General features: G+C 42.5%; 5 protein-coding genes across 5 annotated transcripts; 2 read left to right on the forward strand and 3 right to left on the reverse strand.

The window, feature by feature from the left end:
- Positions 1 to 783: 783 nt before the first annotated feature.
- Positions 784 to 1,122, reverse strand: SMD1 (Smd1p; the record flags this gene model as incomplete). Its single annotated transcript, XM_018879447.1, has 1 exon — positions 784 to 1,122. One exon carries the CDS (start codon positions 1,120 to 1,122, stop codon positions 784 to 786), a length of 339 nt encoding a protein of 112 aa, XP_018734280.1.
- Positions 1,123 to 5,067: 3,945 nt separating this feature from the next.
- MET7 (tetrahydrofolate synthase) lies at positions 5,068 to 6,561 on the forward strand (the record flags this gene model as incomplete). The annotated part of the gene is made up of 1 exon (XM_018879551.1): positions 5,068 to 6,561. The coding sequence occupies one exon, from the start codon at positions 5,068 to 5,070 to the stop codon at positions 6,559 to 6,561; it is 1,494 nt and encodes a 497-aa protein (XP_018734281.1).
- A 200-nt stretch (positions 6,562 to 6,761) lies between these two features.
- Positions 6,762 to 8,258, reverse strand: TDP1 (tyrosyl-DNA phosphodiesterase 1; the record flags this gene model as incomplete). Its single annotated transcript, XM_018879661.1, has 1 exon — positions 6,762 to 8,258. The coding sequence occupies one exon, from the start codon at positions 8,256 to 8,258 to the stop codon at positions 6,762 to 6,764; it is 1,497 nt and encodes a 498-aa protein (XP_018734282.1).
- Positions 8,259 to 11,736: 3,478 nt separating this feature from the next.
- On the forward strand, positions 11,737 to 14,373 carry BOI1 (Boi1p; the record flags this gene model as incomplete). Its single annotated transcript, XM_018879768.1, has 1 exon — positions 11,737 to 14,373. One exon carries the CDS (start codon positions 11,737 to 11,739, stop codon positions 14,371 to 14,373), a length of 2,637 nt encoding a protein of 878 aa, XP_018734283.1.
- A 181-nt stretch (positions 14,374 to 14,554) lies between these two features.
- On the reverse strand, positions 14,555 to 16,942 carry CDC27 (anaphase promoting complex subunit CDC27; the record flags this gene model as incomplete). The annotated part of the gene is made up of 1 exon (XM_018879875.1): positions 14,555 to 16,942. One exon carries the CDS (start codon positions 16,940 to 16,942, stop codon positions 14,555 to 14,557), a length of 2,388 nt encoding a protein of 795 aa, XP_018734284.1.
- Between the last annotated feature and the right edge of the window lie 779 nt (positions 16,943 to 17,721).

Genomic DNA, 17,721 nt, shown 5'->3' on the forward strand with positions numbered 1-17,721 from the left:
TTTCTAACAGCGTTCTCTTCTTTTGCGAAGTTCTGAACTATTTTGATTTGGACTCAATTGAAAACACAAAGTCCATATCCCCCATGGTGGGCGTCCTGTATTACTTGATAAAGCTGGGGAACCTGATTCCTATTCAGGGCTATCAAGCCCTATCACCCGTTGAATGGGCCGAGACTTACTTAGAGATATGGCATATAGCTGATCTCACCACCCGAGACAACTCGTTAGTCAAAAGGCTCTACGACTGGAAGGCATTTGTCACCCCAGATAATTGGTCTCAGCGAAGGCTTGCCTCTTGCAGTATTCTTGTCAATACAGAGTTTAAAACACTGGCCTTTGTTCCTACCTACTATCGACAAAGAATACTAAGTAATAAAGATATTTTCTCAGTAGAAGGTAATGTGTGCCGTACTGTTCTAGAGAAAATTCCAAAGTTCATTGACAACGTATTGGAGGATCCCAAGTTATTAGCCACATTCAACGATATGACCTCTATGAGCAAATCTTTGGAGTTTCGGACTGACGTTGATAACTGTGCCATATATCCAGGATCTTTTTTCCCGGATTGACCATAAGCGCATATTTTATTTACCAGTTCTGTTCGCACCGGCAGTACGAGCTGAGTTTCAGGGACCAGTTTCATAAACTCAACAGACTACAACAGATATTGAAACCGGCAAAATATAGAACTACAAAGCTAATTTTATTCTGTACAAAATTAAAGCAGAGAAAAACAAACGATAAATAAAAATATAATACATAGAAGAGTAATTTCCTGTATACCTAGAACCCTCTTCCCGGGCGTCCCCTGCCTCTGCCACCGCCACGACCACCTCTGCCACGGCCTCTTCCTCGCGTAATCTCTGGTTTTGAGCGTTGTTTCGGTTTGGGAGTATCGTCAATCAGTAACGTATCCAACGGTAACGACTCTGGTAAGATGTAGAATCGAATGGTGTTTCCTCGAAGATTGATATAGTCAAGCGCAACAGGATCTCTGTCTTTAATAGTCATTTTTACTCCTCGCAACGTTGTATTCATATTTGGCGATACTGAAACGATTGTGCCAGACACCACAGTACCATTCTTCAGCTCAATTTGGACCGATTCAGAGGTCAATTTCATCAAAAACCTATCTCGTTAGTTTAGTTTTTAATAAAAATCAAGTTAATCATAGATTATTTCGTCCATCTACTAGAATACCACCTACGAATGACTTACCTGACCAGTTTCATTGTGTCTATATCTTCTAGTATCTATTGATTCGTCGGGTAGGTGAAGTTTGAATGTCTGCATTTGAGATATTCGCATATTTCAACGCGGCTGGAATTGATGCATTTCAATCTTTCGACGCGCTGGTTCTGTAAGGGCTTAGTTATTTTATATTCCAAAACATGTTTTTTGAATATGATTATGGAGAGCCTGATTGCGCAGAATATGCTGTTATTGTTCCGAATTCCAAGGGAAAGTCGGATTATCTAGACAAGATACGCGATCGAGCGTACGAGTTGTCTGAAGAATACGCCCCTCCTGACCAGTATATGTGGCACAGGGAGATGTTCAACCTGACTAAAGTTGGAATTGATGTCAGCAAACAATTTTTGGCAGGCTCAACTATCATTGCAGATTATTTGGAAAATGAAAAGATGATACTTAAAATATTGCATCAATTGACTCGGGAGTTTCGTGATTCTTTTATAACGTGAGTAACGGCAATTTCAATAGCACACAAATATAAAGCTAACATTTATCAGACTCAAAGAATCAACGGAGGAAGTTTTACTGTACCCTGCAGCTGATGTGCTACCGAATTGGATAGAATCAGATCTGGATGAAAACAGAGTCTGGCTTCATTGTGGAAGCCTGTGGATTATTCCTCGCCACGTGTGCCGGCGAAGCGGTTTAACTTGGAATGAAGCTGTTGATTATCTTACCAGCCACACGGCTCCTGCCAGCTATGTTCATAGTAGTTTAATTGACGATGCAGTGTTTGCTGAGTTGGAGAAAGTTGAACCTATAAATACTTGTCGTGTACCCGTAAGGATGTCTAGAAAGGCGGCTACATTCTTGCATGAGAATCCACGTTTTATTATACCAGCTATGGAGAAGTTTTTTGCAAGAGATAAATTTGATGACCCCAGAACTATAGAGAAAGGACAGCATTTTAATGTATTTGACGATGACAAAGTTGACACTTGTGTCAGGTTTCTGACAACAGATTTTGCAAGATTACTTGGTGAACCCTTTGAAGATGTTTCACTGACTGTCGAACAGAAAGACTTAGCTGGGGACGATCCAGTAATGCTGGGTGCAAAAGTAACTGCTGGATTAGAATTGTTGGCAGATACATTCTTAAAAAATGATAGAGGAATGCGATACGTTACATTTAATGATTTGCTGCGTACAGGAAATTATTTGTTTAACGATATGGTCGAAAAAATGGAATATAAAGCTGGTGCTCCTTCTAACAGAAAAGGCGAAAATTACAAACGATTCAAAAAAACATGTGCGAAATTTTTTCTTGAATCTTGTAAGCAGAGAAATGAGGTGTTTGTTAAAGGATTTCCCGTCGCATATAAAAGTCTTAACAAGAACGGACTGCCTACAGATGAAACAATCAAAAGTGAGTGGGATAATACAGCTGATACCGACTGTATAAGAATGCTTTTGAAACAAATACACGAGCCGGAAAGCCAAGATGACTTACAGACGGACTATTTGGACGCAATGGAAAGAGCGATCAAAATTATGACTGAAGACGTAGAAGGTGACAAAGCCAGGCCGAAAAGACGGTATAAAAGAAAGAAGTCAGAAAATCTTGAAGATAGGCGTAAGTTAATCTCAAGATATGGTGTCAAATCCGAAGATGATTGGGAAAAAATTGTAGATAGGCTAAAGATAATCTCAAAATATGGTGTCAAATCCCAAGATGATTGGGATCTTTTAGATATTTATTTTGTGGATTTCTGCGTACAAGAGTTGGGTATGTCGCGAAGTGAAATTGAGGAAATGCGGGCTGATGACAATTTTGACTTGTTGAAGTACGAATATATCCCTAATGCATTTCAAAGAAAGGACGAAGAAGATGATTGGACCGACGTGACAACAAGTGGTTCAGATAGTAGTGGAGAGGATGAAGATAATGTCCATCAACTTGGATCAGATGAGAGTGGAGTAGATGAACAATGGTATGATGCGGATGATGAAGAGCTACTCATGAGAGAAGAGCTGATCAACGAAGGGGTCATAAGCGACCTAGATGATGTAGATGCTCTTGAGAGTTTATTCCAATCTGTACTCCAACCAGGTGGAGTTACTGGACCCGCCGCGCTTTTGCTTGCAGAGATGGGATTTCCATTACCGAGACCCACATAGTGTAATATTTTTGCCGTGATTACTGACGGCGAACTTTGTCTAAATTTTATAGATGAGGCATCCAGGTATTTATATAATCCATTTACGGATTAAAAAAATGATGATAATAGACTACGAATTATCTCTTACAAGATATTTATTTTTTTAACATTCCTTTAGAATAGTTTGTGTGCAGTTCTGCCGTACCATGTACCACTTGATGTCGTGAAGTGGAGGTACATGCGGCAGATAGCTTTCAAAACATATATCGCCAAGGTCAGAGTATAATGGACTTGCGAGAGCTGACATGGAAAGGGACGATTCCATTACAAATAGTATTAGCAGAAACTGAATCACGAAAACCAGCGCCTTCTTATTTTGTAAGTTAACTGAAATAAAATCGACTTTTCGTCAACAGAAACACACTATACCAGTGGATTGAATTGTGGCCATTTGCTAACTTGGAGCAGCTCAGAGCACACAGAATATCGTATCTACCGATATATCTACCTAGAATTTTGAAGTATTTTAGGAGGTATTTAAATGATCCAGCAACTGCCGACTCTTTAAATTGGTGGTTTGAATTTGAAGAGGTACCTGTAAAGTGGAACTGGCCCATCGGTCTGTCATATGACTTGCTGACTGCAGTGGATCCTGGTATAGACGGAGGTGAAGAGTTGGAACACGGAGAGAATAGTCCATACAAACCATGGAAACTAGTACTCAGGCGGCAAAACTACCCCAATGAATACGTATTGGCATTAGATCACCACGTTTGGGAGGACTATTGGTTGAACCAGTCAAAAGAGTCCAGCTATACACGGAATGGCAATGCAAAGGCTATAATGGACCTGTCAAAAGAGGATACTAGGAATCTTCTAAAGAGCGTGAAAGAGCGTAAGTACTTCCAGCCCTCAATTCTTCTCCCTAGGGGAATTGGATGATCTACCCCAGACTCCGCTTTATAGTATGCTGCAATTCACTAGCCAAGCTGTACTTAGCTTTACCATAAACCAAAAGTACAGGGTCTGAGGTAGATCTCCAGGACGTAAATCTGTTCAACATTATTATCTGTTATTCATTACTAACTATTTCATAGACGATTTTAACTTATATTGGTCGATACAAGACAGGATATTGCCAACTTTGAGACAGAACGTTCGAAATATTCCGATCAAAATATATTTGCCCGGATCAAATAGTGTCCATCAAACATTAGTTCCGGCACTAATAAAGAGTGAGGACAATTCCAATGATCAACTACCGCCCAATTACAGTAGCGACACTGAGGCCGAGGTCCAGACTATAGGAAGCGTATTAAATCAACACCTTAGCGGACTATTCCCATCCAAACGTACTTGCTTGGTAGCAAGACCATTAATGCATGGAGTCATTCTACCAATGACCACCCCATTGAGAGACCTGTTATATGAAGCAGCTTTTACAGATGGGTTTCTACACATATCGATCGTCATGATTTCCTAGCATTGTTTAGGCTGCTTATCTTATCGCCCTCCCGCCGCACGGCACCAATATGTATATGTATGAAATGAGAGTCATTGCGTGCCAGTATGAAATTTCAGACGAACTGCAGATCTAAACGGCTTAATGCGTCCATTTGACTGCAGCAGCCAGGAGGTGTGAGGTAACATCATCTGTCATAAGATCTGACGGTTTTTTGGTGCTGGAATTTACTTACTTATGCTTCGCAGAGCAATGACTTCCCGTACCTATGCCGATGCTATTGAAGCTCTGAACAGTCTTCAGACCAACTTCTCTATAATTGATGCCATTCGGAAATCAGGCGGCAAGTCCAACAAAGATGCGATTCCACAAATGCTGGAATGGGCCAGGCGCTCTGGATATCCCGATCCCAAAGCTTTTGACAAACTGAACATTATCCATGTCACTGGTACCAAAGGAAAAGGATCCACTTGTGCATTTGTACAGTCAATTCTCAATCAATACAGAGTTGAGAGCCCTAGTATTGGCGAACATGGAATCTCCAAGATTGGCTTATACACATCACCTCATCTGAAGTCTGTTCGCGAGAGAATCAGAATTAACGGCGAGCCGATTGCTGAAGAGAAGTTTGTCAAGTACTTTTTCGAGCTTTGGGATCAATTAGAATCGACTTCATCGAATGAGGCCGACTTCCCAGACATGATCGCAGGTGTTAAGCCAGTTTACTTTAGGTACTTAACGCTTCTGTCATTCCACATTTTTTTGCACGAGGGAGTAGATACAGCTATCTATGAAGTTGGTATTGGTGGTGAATACGATTCTACAAATATTATTGTTAGTCCTACAGCAACAGGTGTTTCGTCCCTCGGGCTCGACCATACCAACATTCTAGGCAATACTATTGAGGAGATTGCATGGAACAAATCTGGTATATTCAAAAAGGGAACTCCTGCTCTCACAATTCCTCAACCAGAAGGAGGAGATGCCATGAAGGTTCTCAAAGAAAGAGCTTTAGAGAAAGCAGGAAGGGAATTGACTGTTGTTCCTGTTCACCCTCTTATAGCCAATGGAACCGCCAAACTTGGCTTAGCTGGTGAATTCCAGAAAACAAATGCATCGCTTGCTGTAGGCCTCGTAACTGAGCACTTGCGTAAGCTTAATATCGATTCGGATAACCTTGCTACGGCTAATTCACTGCCTCCAAAGTTCCTTGCCGGATTAGAAGCTGCCTCTTGGCCTGGCAGATGTCAGACTCTCAAACAGGGCACTATTACTTATAGTATTGACGGAGCCCACACCCAGGAAAGTATCACAGAGGCTGGAAAATGGTATGTATCCCGCGTCAAGGATGAGAACCAGTCTAATCCTCCTGCACACCGCGTTCTCCTTTTCAACCAACAGAACCGCGATGCCAATGCTCTAGTTACCACATTGCATACAGTACTCTCAAAAGACAATGTCAAGTTCGATCACGTAATATTCACCACTAATGTAACACGAAAGACTGGTTACTCTGCCGACTTAACCTCCCTCAACACTTCGAAGGAGGCTGTTGACGAACTTGTCGTCCAGAATGCCCTTTCAAGTGCCTGGGAGAAGATAGATACCACTGCCCAACGACACGTCTTCAGTAACATCGAAGAGTCGGTTAATTTCATCAAAAGCCTTGGTGGTGAGACTAGTGTTCTTGTCACCGGTAGTCTTATCCTTGTGGGTGGCTTTCTAGCTGTTGTAGAAGACAATTAACGGCCTTTCCTAAATCTATACTGCCTCCGGCGGCTGGGGCTACGCCCCAGACCCCATGGCTCCTCTCGCTTCGCTCGAGTCGTTACGTGCTGGGCCCAGTTAAAACTCCTGTGAAGCAGGAGCCACGGGGTCTGGGGCGAAGCCCCAGCCGTCGGAGGCAGAGATGAATAAACCATAGTTCGTTCTATATTACCATGCATTTACAGAATCCACTTATTACCTCGCCAGTCAGGCTCAGTATAGTTCTCGTTGGCTGACCAAATAACATCTCTAGGAGTGTACTTTTGCAGCGGAAGGTCGTAGGGCATTCTTACGCAGATGGTATTTTTGTCCTTTTGACCCTCCACATTTGAATTATTAGATTTGTATACGGGAACAAGAGAGTTATTTTTGCCACGAAAGGCATTGGCATGAATCAAAACTCCGCATTCCCAAGACTGAATCCAGTGGTTTGCCTTCGTCTTGTTAACGGTGCCCCACGCATGCTTAGAAAGGTTGGCCGACGTCAGGAGGAGCCACTCCAACTCTTGGCCATTATTGATAACCTTGGTATAAGTTTTTATATGTGGAGCGCACCTTTGACGGCCAGCCTTTAAAGCATGCCACCTGTGAAGGAGCAGTTTCATGTATTCCAGCTGCTTGAGTTGAGGGGCCGATTGTCGTTTGAAGTGGATTGACGAGCCAGAAACGTATCCCTCTAGAGAATCGGCCACATCTTCAACACTGGGAAATATGAGTTTAAGTGGACTCGTTTTTTCAGTGACTTTATCAAAAAATGGTCTGCCGTTCAGGGCATTAGTGACTATTGGACCCAGGTAGGAATCTGTAGCCCCTAAAGTTGCAATCGAAGACACTTGTGCAACGACGTAGCCGGTTCTTGATTCGGTGCCATTTTCTGACGACTTTGAGAATTTGGCAATTTCTTTCTGTAGCTTGACAATGCCCCATTGACCATATTCAGGGTCATTGGTGTTGTAGTTTCCTGGTGCAGATGCGACAAATATAGCTTCGACAGGTGAGAAGTCATATTTTGAGATCATCTCTGCCGCTAATTTCGCAGACTTGTTCCTATATTTTCGTAAATATTTCAAGAAATCATTGCCAAATTTGATACCAACCGAAGAGCTGTCAGAATTCGTGCTTTCACCGCGTGACTTTAACTTTAGTCGCGGTGATTTCCATACACCTTGGGTCATGTTCGACCAGTCAAATTCGATCAAATTTGCAGTATGAATAACTACCTGCGCTTCTTCTTCTCCATCTTTTGTTTTGAAAAATAAAACCATCATCTTGGTGTGGTGTGTAGCATACGCGTTCATCAACGTTTCTCCATCTATTGTTATATTTTGCTTACTACCAAAAGCTTCTCTCTCCGCCCGGAGCATGTCACCCGTATGGTCATCACCAATTGGCTTTCGCCCGTATATAAAATAAGAGTTCACAACTGATCTAGCCCTTGGATGAAGTTTTTCCAAAATGAATGGCAAGGTGAACATGAAGTTGAATTGAAACATCGAAACCATATCTTCAAGACCAATAAGGTCTCGTAGTCCTACTGTATCAACATTTTCTTCACTTGGCAGATCTTCTATGGTGGTCAAGTATATTGGAGAGGAGCGCACTTCTGCCTTATTCTCCGTCTTAGTCTTTTGAGTTTGCCTGGTCTCATCACCACTCGACTCCTGAGACCGCTTCATAGTCCATTAATTATCTATGAACATTGCATGCTGATTCTGGGTTATGAGCGCGCATCGCAGCAATCTCAGTTTCGATATTTCTGACTTTCTATTAGCGGGGTGACACTTTTGAACCCTTGCTAGTTGGTCATTTTTCTATTGCTATTCAATAGTCAGCCAAATTAGAAGAGTTTTGCAAGTAGCTAACCGAAAATTCCATAAAAGCCATGTGACAGGATCAATTTCAAATTGCTCCAGATCAAGCAAACGTAAGTGTCCTGCTAATTTAGAGAGCAATTTAGGACATTTACAGCTCCGGGGATAACCCTGATTCTGGCCGAAGATATCATCTTCAGTTAAGAGTATGGCTATATTGTATATATTGTAATTTGTTCTATAATCCGGTTTATTCCTTATAGAGAGCGGTCTGCTAGCAATAGTAAGTTGCTCTAGGTGCTGGATTAGGGTTATATCTATATAGGGCAATTTCAGGGGTGAATGTGGGTGAACGAAACATTTGTGAGATGGCACCAGAGGTACACCAGCCTTTGGAGAAAGATTATCAATAACCTCCTAATGTGTGACGCTATGATCTAAAATACATCTCAGATACAATCACGAACATCGATTGAAGCCAAGATACCTACCTCGGCGAACGGGGTGTGGGCAGAGCCTCCTCTCAGACAAGACCCACTCAAAATTCGAGTCAAAAGAAGACATATAGAAGGGGTTGGTCACACTTCATTTTCTTCTAAAGTTCATTTGCCAAAGTGTTAATTCAAGTGGGACTAACTTTCGCCTCCTTGTTTCAAATTCAGGGCTGGTGTCTCTATTATGGAGCAAATTTTACACTCTGATACTAGCCACTTCTATTCAAATTTTGACGGTGGTGCATCTACATTGATTTTACCGTACCTGATCAGCTATTGTGACGAGCATTCTCAGGTCCCATTTCAAGAACAAAGATCTCAGGGGTTTCACAATAATTAACGGTAATCTGCTGATAAAGCACTATATACCAGCATGAACGAATTGCCGATAAAATATTGTTAAACCTTACTAGCTTTGATTAGCAGCCAAACTCTGGCTAACAGATATTATAGCAGGTGCATCGAGTGGAATTTGGATTCATGCAACATTATCTTACAGCCCCTCAGATAAATTTTAGATTAGTTCGGAGTTTAAATGTCAATATAACTGAAAATGGTAATTATATATCTCGAATTGGTCGAGGTTAATGTAAACTTAGGTTCACCAGGCCTGCTCTTATTATCTTCGTTTGAATCAAGTTAGTCGTATCTGTAACGGCTCCGTAAACGCAGGTCACAGTCAGAGTTCGCTGAGACGAAATTTCTAATAGGCTGACGTATGGCTATATACCTTACAAAAAAAACCTCAATTCTAGGAGATTGGCCTAGACCCTACAGTTCTTCTTGGACCAGTGCCGTTCATAAAGTTGAAGGATCCCTAGCCATTTCCGAGCAGGAGGAGTCCAGGGGTCAGCCGCCCTAACTTTACCGGAGCATATCACAATAACTCGATACTATGGTACTATCACCAAGTGTTACCAGGCCGATGGTTATTCATATATTTACAGGGTACAGCTCAACGTATACCGTTTATCACAGTGGTACCCCGTAACGACTAAAACCAATACTTAAAACGTTCTAATTATACTATTGAATTTCAATATATTTTGTGCCTGTATAAATGTAAATTTTACATTTATAGCCATTTCGCCTTAATCATCAGTTTTATAATAATCCACTCTACATTTAAAAGATATATATTAGGTGGTCAGTATTCACTGCCACTTGTTCAGGTGCAGCTGACCCGTTAGTTCTATATGATGTGTTTCAGGATTCTCCATCCGTTCATCTTAAAGAACAACGAATTGAACTGGGGAGTAATCAGGATATTTTTCTATCAGCGAGCCACTGCTAAAATCGTATAAATACTATCGAAGTTTGTCTTGCAGCTACAACTGACTGACCCCCTTACAACAGGCGAACTTGAGAAGACAATAACTACCCGACCCCATAGCCCCTAATACCCCCTCCCCCCCCTTCCCCCCTGTGTTAAACTTAAACTTAATGCAGCTGATCCTTCCTGGTCTACCAGCCCGGCAGTTACATTTGCATAAACTTTCATCCCAACTAATCTAGACAAAACCTCCCCAATCAAGTATCCAAACCTAAACTGATAAGAAACAAGCCATCAATTTCATTCAACGGATTCCTCACAGACAAGTACATTTTGCTGGCAATAAGTGGTTCTTAGTAGGACCCTTAACTGTAGATTACGCTGCCAAAACTACTATCAGTCACGGGTTGTCAGAAGACACTTCATAATAATCCTGGCTTGCATCTCAGCATTAAAAAGCAAACTCTCGCCCCAGATAATATTACACCACCCATAGTATATCGGCAACTGCAGATATGCTCCTACTCTACCATTTACATAACCTAACTTAACTTTAAAATCGACATTTTGAATCTTGACCGAATAACATAGTACACATCTCAAATACTAGTAAACGCGCAACCGACATACTACGCATTACACAGTCAGACCAAACTCATCAATATATCTGGATATCAGTAACAAGCGACAAGAATAATCAGTTCGAAATAAAACGTCATCGAATAATTTTGTCTTGTTTTATTTGAGGCTAGTTAAAAATTTACACGTGCAGACATTTTGGTCAAGTAAACTAGCGAACCCGTTGAGATTGTGGGACGAGGTACATTAAGCGACCTGTCAGCTGCGACTGATCGATTCATCGTCTGACCAGCGATACTGGGTTTGTGAAGCTTATACAAGCAGTGGATTCAAAGGCACCTTGAAAAGCAACTTGTTTGACCGATTTCTTGGGGCTGTTATAGGTTTTAGCTTGTCAAAAGAGAAGAGCAGATCTAGAGGTGACAACGACACTGATTTTATAGACCCCAACACATTTTCACCAGTCTCTTGCTTGTTTCTGATACTCGTACTCGAACTGTTTTATTTGGTTATTAATCATCTACAGCGAGGAAGTGGGAAGAAGTATTCTCCTATTTAAGCTACGTACCTATTCGACCAAAAGCCCGATTAGCTAATAGGGTACAGTGACAAAAAAATTACAAGTTGGTTTGTGTGTTTTCGCGACAACAACATCTCTTTTACAAAATTATTTATTATTTCAACAGTCGAGGCTAATAATTACAGCACAAGATGTCAAATGGATTACCGATCGACGCGGTAGAGTACCTTATGGGTGTCCATGAGTTCAATGCTCGATCAGACGATGAGATATCCATCCGAAAAGGCGATCGTATCGCCGTCATAGAGACCGACCGTGAATTTGGCGACGGCTGGTATATTGTAAGTTTTCCAATCTAATTTTGTTCTTGGTCGGATTTAATGGGAGTCTTACAAAGCGAATGTAGCCCGGTTCGATGCTACACTTCATATATTGATTGATACTAACAGGGAACAGGGCAAAAATCTTCGAACCCAAATGACAGGACTATTTCCTAAGGTATTCACAACTGAGCTGATCGTAACGAACGAGCCTAGTGGCGGTAACAGGACATCAGAAATCAGACATAAGGTACTTAGTGGGAGTAGTGTTAGTGGTGGTTCGTCTGGCGTAGGTAGTACTGCAGGACCATCGGTACACGATACGATATCAGATATTGACGAAGCGATATCAGAATTTCAGAATAGAGGTATTGGTGGCGTGACTGCTGGAATATCGCCCGCGATGTCCAGTCCTGGACAAGGATCAGGGCCTCGTTCGCCACTTGTTCATAATAGCCATGCGAATGGCGAGTTCAACGGTAACGGAAGTAATAGCCATATGAGCAATGGCGGACCAAATCATCAACAATATGCCGATAACAATGCTATTGGTTCTAATGATGGCGGCCTGCCTAGCCTAAATGATATTCCCAACTGGACATCGTACGATATTAGTCAGTACTTTGCTTATCGAGGTTATGAGCCGGATGTGTGCGAACAGTTCATTAGGCATAAAATTACTGGATCTATTTTATTAGAGCTCGATCTTGCCTATTTAAAGGAAATTGATATCGCGAGCTTTGGAACTAGATTTGAGATTTCAAAGGATATCAAACACTTGAATTCATTAGTATCGGCTCAAATGACCGGCGAAGGTGCTAGTATAGCAGCAGCTACCGCTGCCATTAAGAGAAAGTCGAAGGCGAAATCCACCCATTCTCGAGATAGAACTGCCAGTAGTAGTAAGGGCTTAATGCTTCCACCACAAACGTCGCCCAAGAAGAACCCCATTAACGATAGGACTTCACCACCAGTAAATCCTAGGACCTCGTCATTGAGATCATCTATTTCGACCACTAATGAAACGACATTCTCAGCAATTGGATCACCGTATCATGCCAAGAATAGAAGTAATGACAGTGATGTTGTGCGACATCCTTCATTCAATCCCAACTGGACCCATCCTATTAAAACAAGCGCTGACCTTGACTCTCCCCAAACGCCGGAGATTGTCAACGACAACAGTGCACATTTCACATCCAATATCGGCTTGTTATCACCAAATTCGCTGAACGAGTATAATGAAACAGTGCCCGTTCCAAGGTCGCCCCAGTCTCAAGTACCTGCTGGTCGTAGAAGGTCATACACTATAGATGCACTTACAAGTCGATTCGACAGCAGCCCATTACAACCTGCAACAGCTCCTACGAATACTCAACAACATATTCGAAACCCAAGCGGAGATACTCTGCGAGATAAAGCTAAAGAGAACTTTTATCAGCGGGGTCATGCTAGATCGACGTCATCACTGGGACTACAGGCACGAAATGACGATATCACCAAGTCTGCTAATGAGGCAAGAAAGTCCCATCGTCGTCACTCCAGTATTATGAGCTTTATGACCACCACACAGAATCTCGCATCTACGCTGACCAGTCCTACTGAGAGCCAAGTCGAGCAATCTAATGACTTGAATGCCTATTCATCATCTTCTCGAGAAGATATCGGTATGGAATCTGAGTCTGGAGCTAGCTCTGTTGGTATTTCATCTTCGGCAAGCGGCAATAACAGCACCAGTTCGACTGCTAAAAAATATCTCGACCTTCTTCCAGGTCGGGGCAACAACAATAATAATAATTCCTCAGCTAACAATAATTCCGCTACGAAGCGTATCGGTACAGATCCCATCCAATCTGTCACGGAAGCACCACCGCCTTCACCAAAACGATCCGCCACCTTCACGAAGCCAAAACTACGAAGTACCCCATCTCAGCCCAACTTGAAGAAAATTTCGAAGCAACAGACATCAGCGTTCATGGAAGGGATTCGACAGATTACTGCTGATGAGGCTGCCAAGACTGCCAGTGTTTCAGGATGGTTACACAAGCGTGGAGGTGTTGGTGTTGGCACTTGGAAAAGTCGCTACTTCACTCTTCATGGTACGCGACTATCGTATTTCACTTCGCAAAAAGATACTAAGGAGCGTGGTCTCATTGATATCACTGCACATAGAGTACTACCAGCGAGAGAAAGTGAAGACAAACTTATATCTATTTATGCTGCTAGTGTCGGAGCAGGGCGTCATTGTTTCAAATTAGTTCCTCCAGCGCCGGGATTCAAGAAGGGTGTTACATTTACTGCGCCAAAAGTTCACTACTTTGCTGTAGATACAAAAGAGGAGATGAGAATGTGGATGGCTTCGCTCATGAAGGCCACTATTGATCGAGATGATAGTGTTCCTGTTATTTCTTCATGTGCAACGCCTACCGTACCTCTTCCTCGAGCTCAAGAGCTATTCGCAGAGGCTCGAGCTCGTGATGAAGACCTTCGAGCTCGTATGATTGCAGGAGGACTTGCCAGTAACCCAAGCTCAAATGCTATCAGCAACAAAGCCCGGGCAAACAATAGTTCGAGCACAAATGAAACATACCCAACTACACCCGACTCACCCACTGGATCCTCGCTCCAGTCGTCGCGAACTGTTTCGTCGACTAATTCGTCGTCACTGAAAGTATCATCGCCAAGCAGTTTCAGCCCGGTCGCCGCTTTTGGTGAGTACCAACCCTCGGATATTCGGCACCTGACTACCAAGACTGCTGGGTTGCAAATAGTGACGAATCTAGAGGACTCCTAATATTATATATTACCTAATTTAATGAATATTTATGATGGTCTTATAATGTAACCGGTGGAGGTTATTCTGGTCCCCAAGATCTGAGTCGGGCTTGATGTGCTGGGAGAATAGGGCAGAGCCCCGACAGCCAGCGGCAGTTTTGATTTCGGCGTGAATGCAATTCATTTGCTATACAACTCAATCAGCTAGTATTGAAGACATTTAATCCTTCGATAGCGTCTTTAATGAGGCCACTTCCCTTGGGATCTAGGTTCAATGCTATAGTGAAATGTTTAATCGCTAGGTCGCGATTGTCCAGGAGTTTGTAGAGCTGGCCAAGTAGAAAGTGGACACTGGCTTCATCAGGTGCGAGTTTTTGTAGATGTTCAAACTCTACAAGGGCTGCATTATATAATTGGAGTTGAATAAGCACTCTTGCTTTCTTATAACGGGCAAGGGCGCTGTTACTTTGAATCTCACAAGCCCGTTTGTATTGTTCTAGTGCTTCAGCGAAACGACCCTTCTTCTCCAGAACCATGCCGATACAACAAATAAGAACGACATTAGACGGGTTTATCATCGCTGCTTTCGAGAAATGTAACTCGGCTAAGTCAAAGTTATCTAAACGCATAAACACCATGCCGAGCCCGTACCATGCATTGTAATGACGGTTGTCTGCTTTAATGGCAAGTCGGAACGAGTCCTGAGCACTCTCATAAGCCTCGGTTGCCACCTGTTCATGAGCGAGTAGTGTATATGCATAGGGAGAATCAGGATCGATGTTTATGGCTCGCTTAAAGCATTTCTGAGCCTGGCTAGTTTCTCGTTTGAGAGAAAATGAGTTTCCAAGAGTACACCACGCCTGAGGGGAGTTCCTTTCGATTTCCATAAGTTCATGAGCTAATAAACTTAGTTCAACTTCTTTGCGAAGGTGCCACAGAAGTGTCGAGTAGTATTCCATGTCTTGAATTCTACACCGGTCGACTTTCCTCAGCTTAATGAAAACCTTTTCAGCTTCTTTGTAATCAACCATTTCAAAATAGCATCTTCCAAGCTTGGCTAGCACCCAAGGAGTATTTTTTTGTTGTTCCGGTAACTGATCGAATAATGCAATTGCTTGACGACATTCGTATCTTGAACACAGAATGAATGCAGAAGTGATTTGTCTGTAGAGGCTTATAATATACAATTGGGCGTCTCTTTTGGCGAGCGATTCTCTATCTGGCTTGAGACGACTTCTTTTTAATGCTGCTGCAACGGTAGTTGATGCTACTTGCGGTTGAGCAAGTGCGCGAGTAGCGTGGTGAGCTCCAGGTACTACTGAAGTTGTTGATAGATTACTGGTGCTAGCAGCATTACTGGTTATTGATGTTGACGATGCTGTTGTAGACCCTTGTGGACCTGCTCTAGATAGTGGCGTCATTAGATTTCTCTTTTGGTTTGTGGTGACCGTTGTGTTTATTGTGGACGGCTGGGCAGTCTGGGCCATTCGGGCAGACCTTCGAGGAAACGGAAGGCCCGTTTTCGCCTCAGGGTTAGAATTAGCGAGAGCTCCTGCTGTCACATTTCGCGATGATCGCTTTTGTGGAGCTAATGGTAGCCCGTTTGGGCGAGACGTTCGGGTATCAGAAGGGGTGCTATAAGATGAATCACTAGTTGTTGCAGGGGCATTGGCAGCTGGTTGTTTGGAAGTGACTGGGGCAGACATAGTCTCTTCATTTGCTTTATTAAGCATAGAGTTTTTCAGGAATTGTTGGCCAAATTTGAAAGGATTAGCAGGAATACTACTTGTACCTTGGTTTCCATTCCCCACTGGTGTAGTAAACGGATCGTTTATGCTTGTATTAGCCGGGTTAGATAAACCATTAGAAATATTTCCATTATTTAAATTGGCATTGTCATTTCCAGTTGTATTAACACCACCAGAACCAGCGCTGCTGGAGCTCATCAGCGCATCGTTCAAATGTTCAACTCTGAAGGCGTTCGATACTCGTAACTTGATACCCAGCTTACATAAAGCTTCAACTGGTTCCCACAGGAATGGATTAGCTCTCACCGAAGATCCATAAGCTTTAAGGGCATCCACTTTGTCTCCCTGAAGCTGGTATAGTTTTCCTAGGAGTGCATTTAGAGCCGCTTGATCTGGGATAACCCGACGTTCGTTTGTTGCATTATCGGTATAATTTTTTGCCACAGATGCCCAGTTGTGTTTGGTCTTTTCTAGAGCTTCGATCCCTTTACCATACATCTTTAGTTTTAAACAGCATCGCGAATAAATATATACACACCCCGTGTGATTTGAGCTGGTATTTGCGATGTTAGCAGCAGCCTTATACCGACCTTGCCTATACAATATCAGTGCCATTAAGTGCTTATAAGAACCATTTTCCGGATCAAGCGCTAGTAGCTTTTCCATTGTGAATTCTGCACTATCAAGCATGTCGAGATCCAATGCTTCCCATACATAATGGGTCAATAGTCTTTCAATATAACCATCCCGATCTGCCGTCGAGGAAGTGGGCCGTGGACCACGCCCATTATCGGCACTACCATTATTTGTCGTATGAAATGAATTCATACTGCCATTCATTGTCATGACTCATACCATAAAGAGATGACCAGTACCGAACTTGACCTGATTTGTGACCGTTATCGCTGTCAGGGAATGCAATGCGTTTCTAAACAATCCTTATGACCCTCTGACCTCTTTAAAACAGAATCTTCGGTTTATTTAGAAGGTGATAAAGACTGCTTCGCGGTCTTCAAATAGATCCTGAATCAACGCTTCTGGTATCTGGTATTTTATACTGTATTCAATGTTTATATAATCTGAATCTGCAATATTGTTGTTGTTTGGATGCATATCACTGGATCCCGCCGCATCATCCTTCCTAGCATGCGAGCATGGGTGTGAATAGTCCCTGTATTCCTGGACCTGTGCTTATACAACTATTGCATCTTCGATGTATTAACCGTAATCCAACGAATTTGGATTCTAACTGAACAAGCGAATTAATTGGTTTATTGGAGTCATCATCAATGTGGTCCATAGCACTGATCCACCTGAATCGATAATGACAGGCCTCTACCCATTTACCACCCAGGGCACTTATCCACTCAAATAAAGACTCTACCATTGTTTTCTTATTGCGTCCCTAAGTATTGTCGACTTGTCTGAAATTTAGATTAATGAATCAAGCAGTGATTCAACCATAATTTCCAGTAAACTTTATATATATCCGATAGATAGCATCACTCGAAAAACACGTGACTACGAGGTAATATATGTACAAGCCAAGACGCTCTGATCTACAATGCTGGCTGTCAACCCTATTTTAAAGACTAAAACAAGTACCGCCAAACCGGTTA

The sequence above is a fragment of the Sugiyamaella lignohabitans genome, chromosome A (genome assembly GCF_001640025.1).
Source record: "Sugiyamaella lignohabitans strain CBS 10342 chromosome A, complete sequence".
Taxonomy (NCBI): domain Eukaryota; kingdom Fungi; phylum Ascomycota; class Dipodascomycetes; order Dipodascales; family Trichomonascaceae; genus Sugiyamaella; species Sugiyamaella lignohabitans.